Consider the following 19547-nt stretch of genomic DNA (forward strand, 5'->3'; position numbering starts at 1 on the left):
CTGAATACTGAGCTGGAGAGGGACTGAACTCAGCCCATGAGCAGGAAGGAATGCCTTATGCTGCTGTCTACTGAAATCTCTGGTGGAAACTTTATGCAACACTGATGGGCTCCAGAGAGGGGTACCTTCATCCCTCCCCTTCGCCAGGGGCCAGGATGCTGCAATAAGGATCCTTCAGTGAAGAGCAATAGATCTCAGAGGACTCCCTCTCAACTCCTCTGTCAAATGTAGCAGGATCAGAAAAGGGATCACTTTGAATTAAATTCCCTTCTTCATCCTCTTAATTTGGAAACTGATACAGTTAAAACACACTGATGGTCAGCTTCGGATGTCCTTACTGAATAAGATACTTTACTCTGCGAGCACATCCACTGTAATGAATGAAACCAAATGGGGTAAGGTGCTTCTCACTGTGTGTAAGAGAATCAGAATCTGGCCCTAATAAATTAAACATCCCTTTGCATGCACTGCACCAGCTTGTGCCAGAAAGAACACGTGAACACATCTGTCTGTGTTGGAATGCACCCTCAGACCATCCTTTCCATGTAGCTTTTTAAAAGTGAACCGAATGCTGTGGAGAGTTGCTGGCCCAGCTGTTCCTGTAGGGATGGGTGAGTGGAAAGTTGCTGGACTGACAGTCCTGGTGACTGAAACCATCTGTTTCTCTACCAAACAAGTGCAGGCAGCAACAATGCAAGCTTCCTCCGCAGCCTCCCAAGTCATTCAATGCTGATTCAGAGGGACCACTAGAGATGATGGGCTAATTCAGTCCCCATGGCTCATTCAGCCCTTAGCATCTCCACAAAAGACTGCCAAAAGGTGTTTCCAAACCAATGCCGGGTGTGGTGGCATTTTTTAAAGAGATATGAACACTTGCACACCGGGAGCGGAACAAACTGGGAACTGACCATTAAACTCACTTTGCATAGGCTGTGAAGAGCCATGAGGCTGTAGCACCTCTTGGCCACAAATGATTTTGGTTGGATTGGTTTCAAAACAGATGTTAAAATGATGGTGATCCTTAGGAGCAACTCCAGACTCAGGTGGACAGATAAATAGAGAGAGGGAGATTGCAGAGGGAAAGAGAATGAGAGAGACCTCATCAGGGAGGGATACAAAAATCAATTTGATATCTGCAAAACTAGCCTTAAAGAAAATCAAGTTTGAGGACGGTAACATGCCAAGGACTCTACTGGCCCCTCTCCATTGGTCATTGTGAGTTAAGCTGGGGAGAATACCCAATAGAGAACACAGCACAATAGAAAAAGAGAGTACATGCAGGAAGGCAGCAAAGTGTTATACTTAGCTGGGCAAGTTCCTCACGCAGTGACATGAGACAACGAAGAGGGCACAGCAAGAGAGTCAAAGTATGCTCATTATCTGCCTGTGAATGCTTGGCATAAAGAGCTTCTCTCACTGCCCAGAGTAAGTGTCTGGGAGTCCATAATTAAAACAAAATGCTCTTCCATTTGTATCAAAATAAAAATAATAAAATGAAGCTAATTGTAGTGGTTGGGAATGAGTATGAAGAAAGGAACCAGTGTCACAGCACTGAGTGCTCTAAGGACCAAGTAAAATAGGGCTACAAATTGCCTTAAGAGAGAGGACTTAAAGGAAGCAATCAGATTTGGTTAGCAAATGATGCAAGTGAACGCCTAGTCAAACAACACTGTGAAATCTTCTGTAGCTCAGGATTGAAACCAGGTGCTCACTAGCTCAGGATCGTCATTCTGATCTACCATTCTCTCCTTTGGCTAGTTGAGATGTTTAGGCAGCTGTAAGGGCTATTAGTGTTTCCATTAGAACCTGGCTGATACTGGACATATAAAGATGGTTAGTTTTCTTGTAGATGCTGAGGCACTTTGGGTCTTATTCCTGCTTCCATAGAAGTCAATGGGAGTTGGTCCTTACGGTTAATGGGACTTATGTACAGTGATCAAGTGGAAAAGTGATCCCATTGATGACAGAGTTGTGTGCAGTAAAGGACACTTGGTGTGGGAACCATTCTACCAGATTGTTAAATCTATAGCCTTTAAATCTTTGGATAGGCTTTAAATCATAACTATACTCTTCTTATACCTGTGCCTTAGCTACCCCAGCCTAAGAGATTTTGCCCAAAGGAACTGAGTGCTAAAGTACAAAATGTTCAAACCCACACACATTTCACAAAGGGTTCACCTGGCCCATTCCCAGTTTTCCATTAAAAAAACAACAAACCCTTGTGTGTGAATACAGGGCTCATGAAAGTGAGAGATTAATAACAGCCTCTGCCTAAAGCCAGGTATACTGGGCAGGAACTTTGTAAATTTCCTATATTCAGCTCTGCCAGTGCAACCTACTCCTGACTTGCATCACCTTCTTGTTATTCCAGTCCTGACATTCTCATACAGCTTTGCCAATGCCCCTCAGCCATGCGCTACTGTGCCTCCAGTTATATCAGTCCTGGGCTCCCCACAGAGCTCTGCCAATGCCTCTTAATCCTGCCCTGCATCATACCTCATCTGAATGTTGCCAAATTGTGCACTTCTAGGATAAGCGGGGACTAGGGTGAAATCCAAACTGTTTTTTATTTGTGATTAAGGATGGGAGATAGAGAGAACGGCTAGTTAAAAATTTTCTGTAAAAACTTTTTTGGGATGGAAAATTGGGTTTTCAACTAAACAAAAATTGTCCTGGAAAGTGTTTTCTTCCAAAAAAATATTTTTTGTCAGAAAAAAAAACACCCAAATCTGAAAAATATCATAAAAAAATCCAAATATTTTCTGACCAGCTCTAATAAAGAGGAAAAGTGCCCAATATCTGCCATGCCATAAAAGCAAATCCATTCAAAAAAGCACCACTTGTTTTGCACATTGGGGAGATATCTGCAAACAGACTGGTGAATTTGTCTATATTGCTTCCAGATTTTATCCCAACAGTAAAACAAACTAAATTTAAGCAACAGTTCTACAAATGTTTCTTTCACCTCCTCAACTATATATGTGTCTGTCTTATCTATCTAGTGTTGATCACAGTGACAATGTGTCGAAATTTCAATTCAATCTCAGAAGTTTGGATTTTCCAATAAAAAAAAGATATCAGTGCTTATGGCAGGCCTCTGATCCTGCCACTATCTAAGATCTAATGGTCAGGATAGTTATTTATTTGTTAATTTATAAAATGTGCTTAATTACAAAACACATGGCGCAGGTGCAATATTTGAAAGAGAAACACACACACACACACACGCATAGATATGTTGGTAATTATTTTGTTTCTTCTTTATATATATATATAAATAAAAAGAAGAACAGCCTTTCCCTGAAAACAAAATAATTACCAATCTTACAGTTAAGGCAAAAGTTGAGCAAAAAAATGGGCCTAGCACCTTGCCATACATGTCAAATGTCTCTAGATCCACCAGAGGAAGTGAATTCCAAAGTCAAAGTCTCCAGTCCCCAATTTAGAGCCAGCCGATCACAAGTGCAGTAAGAGTAAATAAGGTGAGAAGGGAGTTTTCTTTCCGAGAAAACTAGGACCTGGGAGAGGAAAGATCTGTGCAACAGAGTGGGTTCTATATATAAGCTCCAGAAAAGTTATCCCCACCTAGTATATTTTTAAACAGGCTTTGAAGCAGGACAAAATAGTGGAAAATAAATGGAGATTTACACAAGCAAAAGGCTGAAATATTCTAAAGCACTAAGAATTTGCAACCAAATGGCTTGGTGGATCAGCTGAACATTCTAACAACTAAAGGACTGTTCCACTTCTGAAGGGAGAGAGATTGTTTTAAAATGAAATTTGTATTGGTTTAGAGTAAGAAAAAACCTTCTGACAGCCTCATCCAAACTGCTGACATAATGACACCTCCAGTAATAAAGGAGACATTATTACCTTCATCGTGGTTCTGGTGTAATATGACCTCTGGCTGAGCATGGATAGAGTTCCCAGGGTGGAAGAAAGGTGAAAATAGCATGCGAGCTTTCCTTTGCTTCAGGATATGCTGAAGGAGTTCATACAGCACGTCACCTGAAAGACAAACGGGCGGCTAAAGGAAATGAAAACTTACAGACTCTTGGAGAAGACTCATTTGGCCATTGGATGCATGAATTCAAAGCTCGTGGGTGCCATTTTCAGATCCAAAAGTGCCTGCAAGAAGAACTTGCATCTTTCTCACTCCTAAGTAAGACTCCTTCTTGGCAGTCCAAAAGTTGTACATGTCACGCAGAGGCAACAGTAGTGAAAAGTGGGGGGAGCAATATAAACCTCAGTCCAGTTGCACTAAATAGTCTGGTAGATAGATTTTGTACTTCCACATCACCTCCCATCTGAGGATCTCAAAACACTTTACAAACATTAGTTAATTAAGTCTCACACCTCCTCTTATTATTGTCCCAGTTTGGCAGCTGGGCAAACAAGGGCATAGAATGTTTAAGTCACCCAGCCAAAGCTTATATAGCAGGTCCATGGTAGAACAATGATAAGCACCCAGAGCTCCTGGCTCTGAGCCTTCTGCTTTAACCATTATTCAACACTTCCTCCCTTAAGTTTTACTGTATAATGAGGTTTTATCCTGGAGAAGATATACATTCCATTGAAAAGACATCACTGATGCTCCTCCACACCAGTATGTGTGCTGTGGCAGTGATGTTCCTGTGCCATTATGACATTCTATGGAAATCTAATGGAATGTTGATCAATTCTCCCCACGGCAAATTTAGCAGGTCAGTCAGGTCGAGATCCGTGAAGGTAGTGAGGCACCTAACTCCCACTGTCTCGTGGCTGTCAATCCAGGCTCACACAGAGCTACCTCTCTCAGGGCTAGCACTCATTTATTAGCAGTGCTTCAGCAGTCTTTTCCCATTCCAACAGCACGGCATGGGAATAACTTCCAGCACTGCTAGAGTTCGCAGGTAACAATATGGTGGCCTTAAAGGAACACATATTACAGTTGCCAGAAGACTGATTGTTTATGTGGTGATTAATTTACTGTGAGAATATTTCACCTTTCAGTGACCCTCCCGCCTCCAACTGTACATAAATACATCTGGGCAACAGTGGAGGTACTTTTTGCCTTTTATAGCTGGCAATGATGAAGCAGTTAAGTAGAAAGAGTTAACGAAAGCCCAAAATGCAGGTGACTCTAAGTGCCCCAGGGTGTGTGTGATTAATCCTAATAATACCACATGCAGCCCTTTGCCTATCTCCTGCCCTCACATGCCGGAGTGAACAATATTCAACAATGGTACTTTGCCTGAAATATTAACTAATGTTCATAGGTGCTTTAACTGTCTTAGTTAAAGTAGCATTTAGGAGACCTTGCATTTTCTATTACTGTTATTTTTCTTATTTCTATAACACCTGTAAATCTATTTCATATTCAGCACTTGCCACGGTAAACCTCCAAGGTTCAACCTGTCGGTCAAAGATACTAAACCTTTTTTGTTTATTTCCTAGCTATTTCAGCCTAAGTCATCCTCATTTCCATAGTCTGACTTTTTGCTCTATTTCTCTGTCTTGGCTGCCTTTACTATGTCAGGGGTGACTTTAGGGCACTTTTAATGTCTGTGATGCCTGAAAAATTAATTAAAAATGAAGCCTCAAGAATCCTGTCACCTTATCCATATTTAATACATAATGAGAGACCAGAGGGGGGATTTTATCACATAATTTGTATTTTACAAAGCAAGACAGAGACACACACATAAATTGTGCTGGATCACTCCAGAAAAATACAGTGGTCATCCTTAAAAACTGCCCAACCTTTGCCTTAGGCCTAGTCCACACACAGCTTTTGGACCAATATAAGGATTTCATGAGGGATGTGATTTCCTACAAAACAGTACAAGCCCTTGTGTGGATATATTGGTTATACTGGTATAATGGTTTATATCCTGGTATAGCTATTCCCATTAGGGAAAGGGAATAAGTTATATTGGTATAAGCACATTTATACTGCTATAACTGTATCTACACAATGGGTTATAATGGTATAACTGTTTTGGTTAAAAAAAAAAAAGCACACCCCTCACTGAAATGCCCCTACCAGTATAGTTAAAGGGGTGCAACTTTTGAGTGTTGCAAGCCCTTAGCTAACTAAATAACATTTGGGCAGAAATGGCATTATTCATTTCCCTATACTTCAAATACAGGAATATCTGGGAAACACTTCAAATACTGAGATGTTGTTATTTAGTAATCTATAGTCATCCAAAAGTTTTAAGGGTGACCTCTGTGCTTGTTATTGCTGTATGTGGCATAGATTTAGCAGGCCTGAATGGAATGTTTTCTCAAAAGTTTGTCAACAGCTACCATAAAAAAATGAGAATAAAATTTTAAATTGAGTTCACAGATCAGTAGTCTGTAAAATCAAGCCTCACATTCAGCAAAGTAGGAGCTCCATTCACAGTGAGGAAATGAATTCGAGAGCCCAGGATTCTCCTCTGTGAATGCTCAGTCTCCAGCCCACAGATGCTTAAATCCAGCTGACGTCAAGTGCAGTAACAGTACATGCAGGGAGAAGAGAGGTGTCTCTCCTAGACAGCTAGTGCTGGGGAGTTGCATGCAGCACAGTGGGTGCTACATACAAAACACCAGAAAAGTTGTCCTGTCCCAAGTTATTTATTTATTTATTTCTTAAACAGTCAATGGGACTTAAGCACGTGTTCAAGCGCTTTGCTGAATCGGGGCCTATATGAAAAAAAGATGGTCCAGATCCTGTATGAGGATGGTATTACAGGGAGGTGCCTTCGGGGTGTCACAAGGTTAGCGTCTTTCAGAACTACTTCACATTTTGATTGGTTAGTGCGACACCATCTGTATTCCTGTGTCTTTACATTGGAAGTCTGATAACAGCTATTTTCCAGGCACTCAGTTCAAGCTGTATGATCATCTCTGGTAGCTGATTGAATTACAAGCCTTTTTATTTAGCAGGGGTACCCTGTATGGTCATAAAAAGAAAGCTAACAACTTTTATTTAGAACCATTCATTCAAATGTAGTTAAACAACCCTGGCACAGGAGAGGAAGGAGGTTCAGTGGGATTATAATGCTGGAGGCGACAGACTGCAGGGAATATAAATACAGGCAGGTGACACACACATGTTTCTAAATCTTCTGAGTGAGTACATGACTAAATTATTTGGCAACAGGCGGATTGATTCACACACCTGCCTGTGCTTTGCCGGGGGCTGGACTCCAGCGTGTGAGAGAATATGGGCAGGGTAATTGGAAGCCCACGGGGACTGTAAAAGAGAGGAAAGGTCCCCAAGGATGAGTTTTGCTGGAGCTTTTAGCAGCACAATCAGCCGAGTCAACCACCGTGATGCAGAATGCTAATGCAGGCTTCTTAAGAGGCTGGAGCAGTTGATTAACTCCCTACTATAGTTGGGTCTATGAAATGAGAAGTCTTTAAACGACAGAGTTGGATGTTCTAAACTGCGGCCAGGCAGTCTTTCTCTGGGTTTTGCAAAGGGTTTTAACTAGAGATGGGCCAGGCACTCTCAGTTTGGATTGGAATCTAAACCCTCTCAAAGTTCAAGGGCGTTTGGATCACTCGCTCCCTCACCCTTTCTTATTTTACTGGATGTTTCACTCTTCCCCCAGCCTAGTCTGCATGGCTATCCTTGTCTTTCCCTTCCCACCCTAACAACTATGGCTGTCTTTTCTTGTCTCTGCAGCCCACCTTTCATGGCTCTCTTCCTCCCTCCTTCCCTTCCCAGAGTCTGTCTCTGCTTCCGTCTCTTTCCTGCTCCATCCTTCCTGGTGTAGATAAACCTCACCTGAATGAGGAGACCTGTATCGAAAGTCCTCTTTGGTCAGGAGCAGGAGTGCTTTGCCATTCATCTCAAAAGTGTTGCTGTCAATCGGCCTCAGGGAAAACTCCTTCTCTGCCCACTTGAGCCACTGGGCCACATCATCCCTGCTCCAGTAAACTGGCTGCAAGCCTGTGGGAGATAGAAACACTGTGGTCATGTTAAGAAACTGGAACAAAGGGCAAGCAGTTCTGGGAAAGGACTCCTGAATCACTAACTGCATTTGGATGCAAAGCCTGAGATTGGTCTGGGGGAGCAATACAAAGTTACATCCATGCCCCAATACCTTACTGTGATTCAGCATGTGTGAATCAGCATGTATCTGCCTCTAAACAAGACACAAGACCACAGCTTTCAACTGGCTGGATAGAGATTGAGCTCGTCTACATACAGTTACGTTGGTTCGTGTGTGTGTGTGATTTTTAAGAATATAATTATACTGGAACAACCCCTAGTTTAGATACACTATAGTTTAGTCCCCTTCCTACATAGAAATAAACTACACTGAAGAGCTCAAAAGCTTGTCTCTCTCACCAACATAAGTTGGTTCAATAAATGATATTACCTCACCCACCTTGTCTCTCTAATATCCTGGGACCAACCTGGCTACAAAAACACTGCATACTGTACTACTATAAGCACATTTGTATTGATATAACTGTGCCCTTACAAGCAGGGTTGTGTCACTTTAAATATAATACAACTTTTGTGCATAGACAGGCTTAAGTTTGGTCTTGGTGCCTGATCTTACTACCAGTGAAGTCAAAGGGAGTTTGGCCATTGATTTTATTGGACTCAGGATGAGACCTGGGATAGGTGAGATTAAAATATCAGTCTTACATACAATTTTAAAATGGCTTCCTTCCCACGGAGAAAAAACAGCTTAATTTTCAGGCAGCTGCTTATACCTAGATAGATAGGCAAGCAGATTATCTCATCCACGGGGAGATAAAAGCTTCCTTTCCTTTTCCCCTTATGAGATGACTCATTGTTTGACTTGTTACAATGCGTTATGTAGAAAGGAAAGCTTCACACTGTGCATAGAAACAAAATTTGCCATATCTGATCAGATCTTTGGTACATATTCCCTGGCAGTGGTTAAAATCTTATGCTTCAGAGCAAGATGAACCACCCTTCCTTATATTGCACCTGGCTGATTGTATGCTGCTGCATATGGGAAGACGTTTCCTTCCTGACACACTATTCTATGAGACTGATTACCCCAATCTTTGCAAGCATAACTACAAATCTCCTAGTTGGTTACTTTTTAAAAAAATGATATGCAGCCCTTTTGCCAGGGTTAAAAAAAAAGTCACGAGTAGTGAATTCTGTTCTGCTGGTATGAAAGATTCAGATTCTCAAAGCAGCTACTAGGAAAGCCTGGGCATCAAGTTACATACAGAACTGAATCTGAGTCAGGAGGAGAATTGAGAGCAAGCTTCTGGAGCTTCAGATGAGCACATAGTTGACTCCTGAAAGGAGTGAAATACTGCTGATCGAACACAGCAGTATGCACAGCAGAAAGACACCATATCAAATTGTTCTTCATTTGTAATGTACCCCTTAGCTGGCACGATGAGCCATTTACAAAATGAAGAATCACATCAAATTGTCTCTGCAAGAGGACCTAAACGCTCCACCCCTCCCCCAATGTAGTCATTGGTTAGGGTAGGGTCACTGAGGTGGGTGTTTTCTGTAGCTCCACCCTTTGGAGAAGGTCTATGCAAAGAGATGGGCAGCATGGTCTAAAAATGCTGAGACTCAGGCTCATCTTCCTCTCTGGGAGAAGGAATTCCACAGCCGAAGGTCCTCCCAGGGGAAACAATCTGTTCCCATACCCCAAGAGTTTAACCCTGACCACTACCAGCTGCCGCACCCGTGTCAACTGTAGCTCTTGTGGTTGAATGCAGAGGATGACAGGAGAGCGAGGGATAGCTCAGTAGTTTGAGCATTGGCCTGCTAAACCCAGGGTTGTGAGTTCAATCTTTGAGGGGGCCATTTAGGGATCTGGGGCAAAACTTGGGGATTGGTCCTGCTTTGAGCAGGAGGTTGGACTAGATGACCTCCTGAGGTCTCTTCCAATCCTGAGATTCTATGATGAGGTGGGGTCTAATATCACACAGATCTAGAACTTTAAAAAAGAGGAGAAAGACCTTGAAACACCCCCGAGTGACTTTCCCTGCCTTCTGCCCAAATACAGATGGTAACAAACACACCAAAGAATATCCCCCAACATTTATAAACTATGTAATGTTTCTTTGCATTTCCCGTCAGCCTCTCCCACAGAGCAACCATTTCCTCATTTATTAAACACCTGTTTCTTTTTCCAGCCAACATGCCTCCCCTCCTCTCCCTCTTTCATTCATAGTTTAATAGACTCTAAGACCAGAAGGGACCTCAGTGACCATCTAATGTGACCCCCTTCGCTTGCATCTCATCTTTGATTCACTTAAACAATGGTGATTGGATTGAATGACTCTTGTATGTGGATGTAGTGCTTTCTCAAAAATGCTTTCTATGAACACAGCCATGTCATTAGGGAATGCTGCATTCCAAAACATTTCCTAGTTTAGTCCTCAAAGTTCCAGTCTTTAAATCCTTCTTTCCCCAAGAAAGGTTAAACCTGTATCCTCCTGCAGGAGGACACCTGTTAGGTATGTGTCCTAGAGGAACAAGATTGTACTCTCTAGAGCAGTGTTTTTCAATCTATGGTCCACAAACCCCTGGGAGGTCTACAGACTGTGTCTAAGGGGTGCACGAAAGGTTGCCATTACCATAGAACTATGGTTTTCCACCTGTGGTCCGTGAACCCCTGGGGGGGGCCGCAGACTGTGTTTAAGATTCCAAAGGGGTCCGCACTTCCATTTGAAAATTTTGAGGGGTCTGCAAATGAAAAAAGGTTGAAAACCACTGCTCCAGAGCACGGAATCTGGGTTTTATAAGGAAAACACCAAGTGTGTCTATGGAGCTATATAGTAAACTCTAATGATAAATAAACTCTGCTCCCCAACAACCTTTCTTTTTCAACAAAAAATAATTCAGACTCATGGAAGTAAGGGAGAGCCAGCAAGGCTAAGGCCAAGCACAGTGATGGCACAGGCTGTAGGGGCTTCCTACATGCAATTCTGTCAGCGCATCTCTCTTGAACTGCAACCCTGCTATTCCAGTCTTTGTGTCTCGACCACCAGCTCTGCCTATGCACCTCAATCCTGGGCAATGACACTCCTTTCACTTCCAGTGCGGCCTTCTCCCAGTTCCCTCCTGCAAGGCTCCTGAGGCCTGACATGGAACACTCCCTGCTGTTTTACTTCTGGACCCTCACTCAGCTCTGTCACTGCACCTCACTCCTGTCCTGGAAGAGTTCTACACTTCTTCTGAACAGAGGCTTCCAATGGTGCCAGTTAGTATGGTGGTTTTGGAGTGTGGAAAATGAGAATATCAAGCTCATTTTAATTTGTGTCTTATTCTGTCATTTGAACCAGTCTCTCCAGTGGTGATAGGCTAGTGGCATAACTTTCTACATGTCTACAGCCTACTTCAGTGATTATCTCTGGGTAGCTAATCGGTGCAATTTAATTACAAACAAATAGAAGCAGCTATCTGCATTTTGAACTTTATTCATCATTGGAATTTTGATAACATGGAAACATCCAACTAGAGTTTTGATTAGAAATCTGAAAGATGAAGCAAGACACCAAACTTCTCAACTGCATTTCACCTTCTGCTAAAAGGTTGTGGCTTTTGTAAAAAAATACAAGATCCTCGCCATTTTATGGCACACCAGTATGATAATCTCATGTGATCAACACATTTTATAGTTTACAGTGCATTTCTTTACAGAGTATACCACAAACAATAAAAGTAATTATCTTTCCAGGCCCGGAACCCAAAAACTGATATGTGAGTGTTTTCTGTTTGACCTGGTCTATACTATTAAGTACTACCCTGTCTGAACACACTTGTATTAGGTGAGTCAGTGATGAACACAGTTCACTGCTCTGGATAGACCAGAACAAACCATGTTCAGCATCATCTTGGCAACTGTTGTTTGGACACAGTAACATTTCATAGCGTATGCCTCTGTTCAGTCTACTCCTAGATCTGACACTGAATCACTTTGACTTTCTAATTCAACTTCCCCATTGGTAAAATGAGGTAATACTATTTACCTCCTACCCATGGGCGTGTTATGAGAATTAGTATCTCTCTGTAGTGTTTTGAGCATATAAAATGCTATCAAAGACAACAAAACAGGTTAACCACTTCTCCTTCTTGATATTCTCCTCTCTTCTCATCCCTCCCTCACTTTCCTGTGGAACGATTTGCTTCAGAGCACTCTGTTCACTGCATGACAGTTCCTTTGCAGTGCTGAATCAATTCACTCCAGAAAGGCTTTTTGTGGAGGCGCAGATACAGCAATGTGAGTAAGTGTGAGGCAGGCTAACGTCACTGAAAGAGTTGCTGACACCTCATGGAAAGCTCCATTCAGAAACAATGCTGCCCTGTAGAGTATCACATATTTTCTTGTCCTATTTTTTCTTTTCTTATTAAAACGGATCTTTTCATGAAAAGAAAGGTATCAAAGGGAGGACTGTACAAGCTCAAGGGGGTTTTAAGGCAGAGAGGAAACCTAACTATATAGACCTGCGGATACTTCATGAATACATTTGTCATATATTCTCCGTAAAAGAAAATGAACCCTGCTTATGCTGTGTTCTATATTTTTGCCATTTCTTTTCCCATTGATCTTTATTGCCAGGGACACTGTGCAAGAAAACAGACTCTTTCTATATCCCCCTTACCCTCTATTCATAATAAAGGGTGCTTACTGCATCATATGAAAGTAACAAAAGCATTTACTCAACAAAAAACAGTGAGGATGATCAGACCTGTGCTACAAAATGAGGGCTAAATTCTGCCTAATCCAATAACCACTGAGATCAGTTAATCATTGACCTTACTGGGCATTGGGCCAAGCCCGTTGGGCAGCATCTTTCTCCTTAAAAATTCCCAGTTAAACCAGTGAAATTAGGGAGGCGGTAGTGGTGGCTAGGGCACTGGCTTGGGACTCTGGAGACCTGGGATATAGTCCCAGCTCTGCTGAGTGACTTTGGGATAGTCACTTCACTACTTTATACCTCAGTTTCTCCAGCTGTAAAAAATAGGGATAATGATGCTGCCCTCCTTTGTAACGAGTTTGAGATCCATGGATAAAAGTGCTCTACAAGAGCTAGATGTTGTTGTTATTATTCCATGTAAATAAAGATGGCAGAATCTGAATCTGAGAGACTCACATTCTCTAGCTAGCCTGTCTTTTGTCAGCTCCTGAGCATTTGCTTCAATAGAATAAAATTATTTATAGTGCTTCTTGCAGTCTTGAAGCACCATATGCATTAAAGAGGGAGAAAAACATGCACTCGCCTTTCTGGCACTGCAGGCTGGATCTTGGTATTTTAATAGATTATCTACTCCTGTTGCTTATTCTTCACCTGAAGTCCTGCTTCTAACATTTGTTACATTAAGTGGGATAAAAATGATGAGGTTGATCCACTCTCATGTTCCCGGGCACAAACTGATAACCACCTGGAGTTAGGAAGAAACCCACTCCCAGCTCCTCGATATGGTAGTATGGTAGCCCAAAATAGGTGCAACAAAGAGGAACTGCTGGGGTGGTTTACACCTTCCTCTGGCATAAGCAGCAGGGAAAAATAATCACTCATACATACACACTTCAGAATTAACTGGTTTTAAATGCCATACTTCCCAAGTTTTCTGTGAGGCAACTGCAGGTCCCTAAAGAAGTGTTTGCTTTGGGCATTAAAACAACTCTGAGCTGCATAGGCACTCCATAATAACACATATATTCATAGATTTTAAGGCCTAAAAGGACCATTATGATCATCTACTCTTCCCTCCTGCATTATAGAAGCCAAAGAATTTCATCCCGTAATTCCTGAATAAGACCATAACTTCTGGGTGAACGAGGGCACATTTTTATGAAAGATATCCAATCTTGACACTTGGCAACACTAACGTTCAGTATCTCCCTTTTCCCATAAGAGGAAAGGACATGTGTGTTTCATATATGTACTGTATGCAGTAAATCACGTATTTTAGATGTACGTTACATATGAGTAGGATGTGTAGTATACAGTATGAAAAAGGCCTTTTTCACATTAGTTCCAATATGAGTCAATAGATGAGGTCAGAAGTTCAATATATAAATCATACCCTACTTACACAGCATTCGCAAGTAAATTACATATATTTTTGTTCCATTTAGGCTGGGAGATTCCATCCTAATGCCTGACTACCTTATAGGCAAAAAGAAGGGGGGGGGGAGAAAGAGGGCGCGCGGGAAAGAAAAGACTCCCTGTTCATTCATCCTTTCCAGAGAGCAGATGGAATTGTTTTCACTCCCACACTGCAAAGTACTTATCACAGCTGGGAAAACAGCAAAGGGACCAGCACATGCAAATCAGCAGCTTGGTTTTGTACACCCAGGGACCCAAGCATCATCACTCTGGCAGCGTCAGGCAGGGAAGCCCTGACTACAGAACAATACACAATTCACCAGTGGGAAAACTGCACTAGAAATGTTCACAAAAAGCAAACGTATGCTAGCAACCGATGCGTTCTGAACTGAAGTAGAGGCTGGCTTTGTATTGTTAATAATCTGCGATGTGCTGTATTATTCACATAATATAGCACACCGCCCATGGTAGAAAGAAGTGTGTTTGATGCTGGGTGGGGCCAAGAGAGTGGGTTTCTATGCCCACCACTGTTAAGGTACTGTGGTGTGCACGGGCAAACATAGGCTTCAGAGCCGGAAAGACTGGGGTCTAGTTCAGGCTCTGCCACTGACTTAATGTGTGGTCGTGGGAAGTCACTTCACCTTTCTGTCTCAGTTTCCTCACGCAAAGGGCTCTGATGAGGATTTATTAGTGCTCTGAACACAGAGTCATAAAATATAAGCCCAGAAGGGACTATCAGATCATTTAGTCTGACTTCCTGTACGTCACAGACCACCCGCACACTAAACCTAACAACCAACATTAGACCAAACTATTCCAACCTGCAGGAGACGAGACTGTTCTGTGCCACGGGCAGAGAAGGTGTGCCAATGCCAGAGGCCCCTGCAATGAATGGCAGGGAAACGACTAGATGAGATATACCCAGTGACCAACACCCACATGCTGCAGAGGAAGGCATAAAACCAGGTCACTGCCAATCTGACCTGGGGGAAAATTCCTTCCCAGTCCATGTATGGTGATTGGTTAGACCCAGAGGCGGCTTAGGGTTTTGTGGGGGTCTGGGCCAGAATTAGTGGGGGCCCCTCCCCACCCCTTCTGCCTGAAGTCCCCTCCTGCCCTTCCAGGGGGCTCCTGCCAGGGAAATGGGGTTGGAGCACCAGGGCTTCCCCCCCCCGCTCTGCCCTTCCTGCCAGGGAGCAGAGTCGGGGCGCGGGGGCTTCCCCCATTCCCCAGCAGGAGTGCCGGGCAGGCATTGCAGGGCAAGGCCCTGTGCTCTGACCCTGCTACCCGGCAGGAGTACCGGGCAGACAGGCACAGTGGGTCAGGGTATGGGGGGGGCACCCATTTTTCCAGGGGCCCCCAATTGGCTGGGGCCCCTGGGCACAGGCCCGTTGACCCAGTGGCTAATCCGCCACTGGTTAGACCCTGACCACGTGAGCAAGAACAAGCCAACCAAGCACCTGGGAGAGAGAATGCTAGGTGCCACCTCAGAGCCCTGGCCCACCCTGCCCAGTGACCCATCTCTAGCCGTGGCCATCCCGGAGGCTTCAGAGGAAGGAGATAAAAAAATAAAATAAAATGTTATAAAAACGTTAAGTATGACTACTGCTACCGTAACCTTACTACTACCCCTCTTTCTTGCCAGCTTACCAGTGCTCAGAGGAATGATGCAGGCCCAGGGCTCGGCTCTTGAATTAGAGAGCACAAACCACACAGAGCTGTTGGAAATGTGTGCTAAGTAGCATGAAGCTAATTGTGTTGAAGGGGTTTTATCACAAATTGAATCACAAATCGAGCGCCAGTGCGAGGAATCCCTCCCTCCTGAGACTGGAACTGAACCCTCTCCATTCAAAACAACAGCTCAGCCATTCTTATTACTGGTTTCAGAGTAACAGCCGTGTTAGTCTGTCTTTGCAAAAAGAAAAGGAGTACTTGTGGCACCTTAGAGATTAACCAATTTATTTGAGCATGAGGTTTCGTGAGCTACAGCTCACTTCATCGGATGCTTTCCCAGTAGATGTTAGCACTGGTGGTCAGCAGGAGGAGGCCAGCAGGCATTTAAGACAGGGTGTTGCAGGGATAGTAAAAGCAGGATGGTTAAGGATTCCTGTCTTCATAGGGAATTTCTCCTATTCCCAATACGTGGGCATGCAGGGGGTCTGGTGACAGACACAGACAGATGGCTTTGTGGCATGCTCACCTACCTGGAGACAAGCAGGCGGCACTGCATGTGAGCTGGGACAGCTGGTGTGATGCCGACTGGGAGGGGGTGTGTGATGCAGCCCTGTAATGGGGATTTGCCTACTTTCTGTTGGCTCATGTACTGTGGTAAGTGCCCCGAGGGGGCTAGAGGGCTGTGAATGGTGACTCCTAAACTGCCTGCTCGTGACAAGTGTCACCTGGACTGTAACCATAACAGGGCCAGAGCTGCTGCTACTGCGGCTGGCAGGGATTGTCCCCTCCCCTAATGGGAAGCTGGTCCTGCAAGTGGGGGCTCAGAGACACCAACTATTAGGCAGGGTTAGCATGTTAATGACTACATCAGAAAAAGCCTCAGGCCGAAGCGTGCATTGGCCAACTTCAGCTCAGGCTGACTACGCCCCAAAGAGGATTAATTGGGGGCTGAGCATTGATTGGTGGAGGGGAAATTGACTGAGAGGTGTGTCTTGTGGGGGAGAGCAAATAGGATGGGGGAGGAACTTTACTGGGAAAGAAGGAACTGGATGGGGAGTAGAGGATTTCTAGCGTGAGGAGTGAGGGGACTAGCACACCTTACCCAAACAAGCCTTGCATGTCATAAAAAATGTTGTAAAACTGGCTTTAATTATAATATCAAGATGTAGAAGTTCTCCACAGTCCTGGCAGAAATCTAGCAGCTGTAGAATAATAGCAAAGGCCAACCACCTGAAATACAGACCTTTTGCAATGGGAGATGGGACTAAAGTAAAGAGCGGAGGGCAACTGAATTCCTTTCACCACTGAACACGAGTACAGGGTGTGCTTTGTGCACACAGTCTACTTGTGAGCCCTGTGTACACCATGCATGCTGCATTTTTCTATATAAGTGCTAGAGAAATTAATGAGAGGTAGAATTCTGCAGATCACACAGGTAATACCAGCTTTAACTTCTGCCCAAGGGCTTACTCTGATCCCTATGACAAGCTCTTAATTTCTCACTAAGAGTACTGACTGTGTGGAGACCCTGCAAACTCTAGACACCCTGGTCTATAGGGCTACCCTGTCATATAATAAAATAATAATAAATAGATCAAATTGTTTTTCTAATGCAGCCTATGGCAAGTCTGAGAAACGTATTGATTGGCAAATGCTCGAGTTGAACGATGAGGCTCTGAGCTCTCTGGTACAGGGAAATAAATCTTTCCAACTCCCCACACCCAGTGCCAAATGCAGCTTCCTGGAAGCAGCTACGGCCCTTTCTGGAACTGAAGTGAAAATCCCATGTTCCATCACCTCTCCTGACCTGCTGACATGACACATGGTTTGCATTGCTGATCAAATGCGCAAGCAGGACTCTAAATTAGCTTGTCAGCCTGAGATAGCTTACTGATTAATGAGAGCAGATGAAGTCACTAATAAAAAAAACCCTTGAAATGTGGTGGGGAAGAAGAAGGGAGGAGAGAGAAACCAAATGCTCCAAAATTATACAAGGGAAAAGTTTCTTCTCTTTCCATAGCGGAGCTTTTCTTCACAGATGTAGATTAGCAGCTGAGGAAACCCACCTAAAAAATTACTGCAGAACTGCATACTACTCTTCTAAATAAACTACCAGAGTAATTGCCCCAAAATAATGCAAGCCGAATCCTGAAGTCCTTACTCAGGGCTGGATTCCAATATCACTTATGACAGTGAGTGTAAATCTGGAGTAACTTATTATAGTGAATGGTTTTACCCATTATAACTGACATCAGTGTTTGGCCCACACTTTTTATTCCTTCAACTTACTTTATTGGGAGTTTGCCTAAGTCAGGACTGAGTAAAACCAGAGTAAAAAGTGCACCTGAGGACTTAGCCCTCAGTAGCAGTGCTACCATTGTAAGCTGCAGCATTTTGGATCATTCTTGTAGAATACTACAGCACCCTGAGAAAGCATGGACATTATTTAATTACAGCAATGTTTTTATCTTCAGTTATCTTTATTTAACACTCACTATGTGTCTGTGAAGATAGTGACACCCACCCACAGTGCATATTTGTCATGTATGGATTTATCTCTATCTTGTCTCTAAATTGCATGTGTCTGTAAGTTTTACCTTAGCACAAAACTTTCATCATCACCACCACCATCGTCATTCACTGTGACATACCAATGTCTTATGTACTAAAGTGGCCATGCCAGATGTTCAGGATTCAGCCTGGGGTAATTACCAATTGGAGGAGCTGGCAGTCACAGCAGTAAGTGAAAGACCTAGTAACATTCTAGGAACGCATTAAAGAGGCCATGTCAAACAATTTTTAAAAGTCCTTTTTATCCCCTCCAGCTCCCTTTTCTCCCCGGTGCACTGTTTGCAAAGCCCTCTTAGGCCATGTCTACACTGCCACTTATGTTGGCAAAACTTATGTCACACATGGGTGTGAAAAAACATGCCCTCCGAGCAACGTAAGTTTCGCCAGCATAAGTGGGACTGTGCACAGTGCTACGTCGGCAGGAGAGCTTCTCCCATTGGCACAGAGCGGCTACACAAGAGACCTTGCAGTGGCGCAGCTTCAGCGGTAAGGTCTCTGTAGACATAGCCTTAGAAGCCTGAAAATACCATTTCTTCCAGGGAAGGATTAAGGCAGGATGAGCCAAGAGAAGGCCTAATGCAGCAGTGGCCAGTGAGCTGAGGACAACATAGCACCGCCGGTTGCTGCCAGTTACTCTGTCCCTCCCTGCTGTGGGGGCAATACCCAGGGAAGGAGGAAATTTGCTTGGGTCATTCAGTCATTCACGTCATGTCACAATGTGACTGTAAATAAGGACAGCAGGGGGTCATGTGACTTTTACTTGGGCAGTACGTGCAGCTGTCTAGGGGATGGGTATGGGTGAAAGTTTGGTTGGATCTGGTCCCAGTTACAGTTCTTAATCCACCCCTGACTCCTTCCTAACTGATTCTGGCTGCCTTCCATGGAGCATACTTTTCTTTCCCTATTCCCCCTTCCAAAGGAGCCAAAATAAATGTCTTCTGTTACTTGTTTCCTTGCTTGTGCACCAATATACCCTAAATAACATTAGCAGGGCTCTGGGAATAATGTTCATTAACTCATTGCTTATGCCCAGCAAGCAGTAGCAGCATGCAGGTTTGCAGGTAGGGGTAGGGGAGGTTCTCCTACAGGAAGTTTGTATTTTTAAACTTCTCAGCGATTTTATTTTTAAGTCATGGAATTATTTAAGATAGGTCAAATGTTAGGCTTAAACTACATTGTGTTACTGTTTCCCTTTGAGGCCTGGTCTACACTACTGAGATGTAAGGCAGCTTATGACGTAAGGTTGGCGCAGGGCA

The 19547-nt window shown here is 43.6% G+C and overlaps 1 protein-coding gene across 3 annotated transcripts in view; it reads right to left on the reverse strand.

Moving 5' to 3' along the window:
• ETV6 (ETS variant transcription factor 6) overlaps positions 1–19547 on the reverse strand; it is a 165180-nt gene that overhangs the window by 29171 nt on the left and 116462 nt on the right. For all 3 annotated transcript variants that reach the window (XM_075121115.1, XM_048824535.2, XM_048824524.2), the window contains 2 exons: positions 7760–7924; positions 3874–4008 (listed from right to left, as the gene is read on the reverse strand). In XM_075121115.1, the coding sequence (XP_074977216.1) occupies positions 3874–4008; positions 7760–7823 (199 nt within the window). In that variant the 5' untranslated portion in view covers positions 7824–7924. The remainder of the gene's footprint in view (positions 1–3873; positions 4009–7759; positions 7925–19547) is intronic.

This window comes from Caretta caretta, chromosome 1 (genome assembly GCF_965140235.1).
Source record: "Caretta caretta isolate rCarCar2 chromosome 1, rCarCar1.hap1, whole genome shotgun sequence".
Lineage (NCBI taxonomy): Eukaryota > Metazoa > Chordata > Testudines > Cheloniidae > Caretta > Caretta caretta.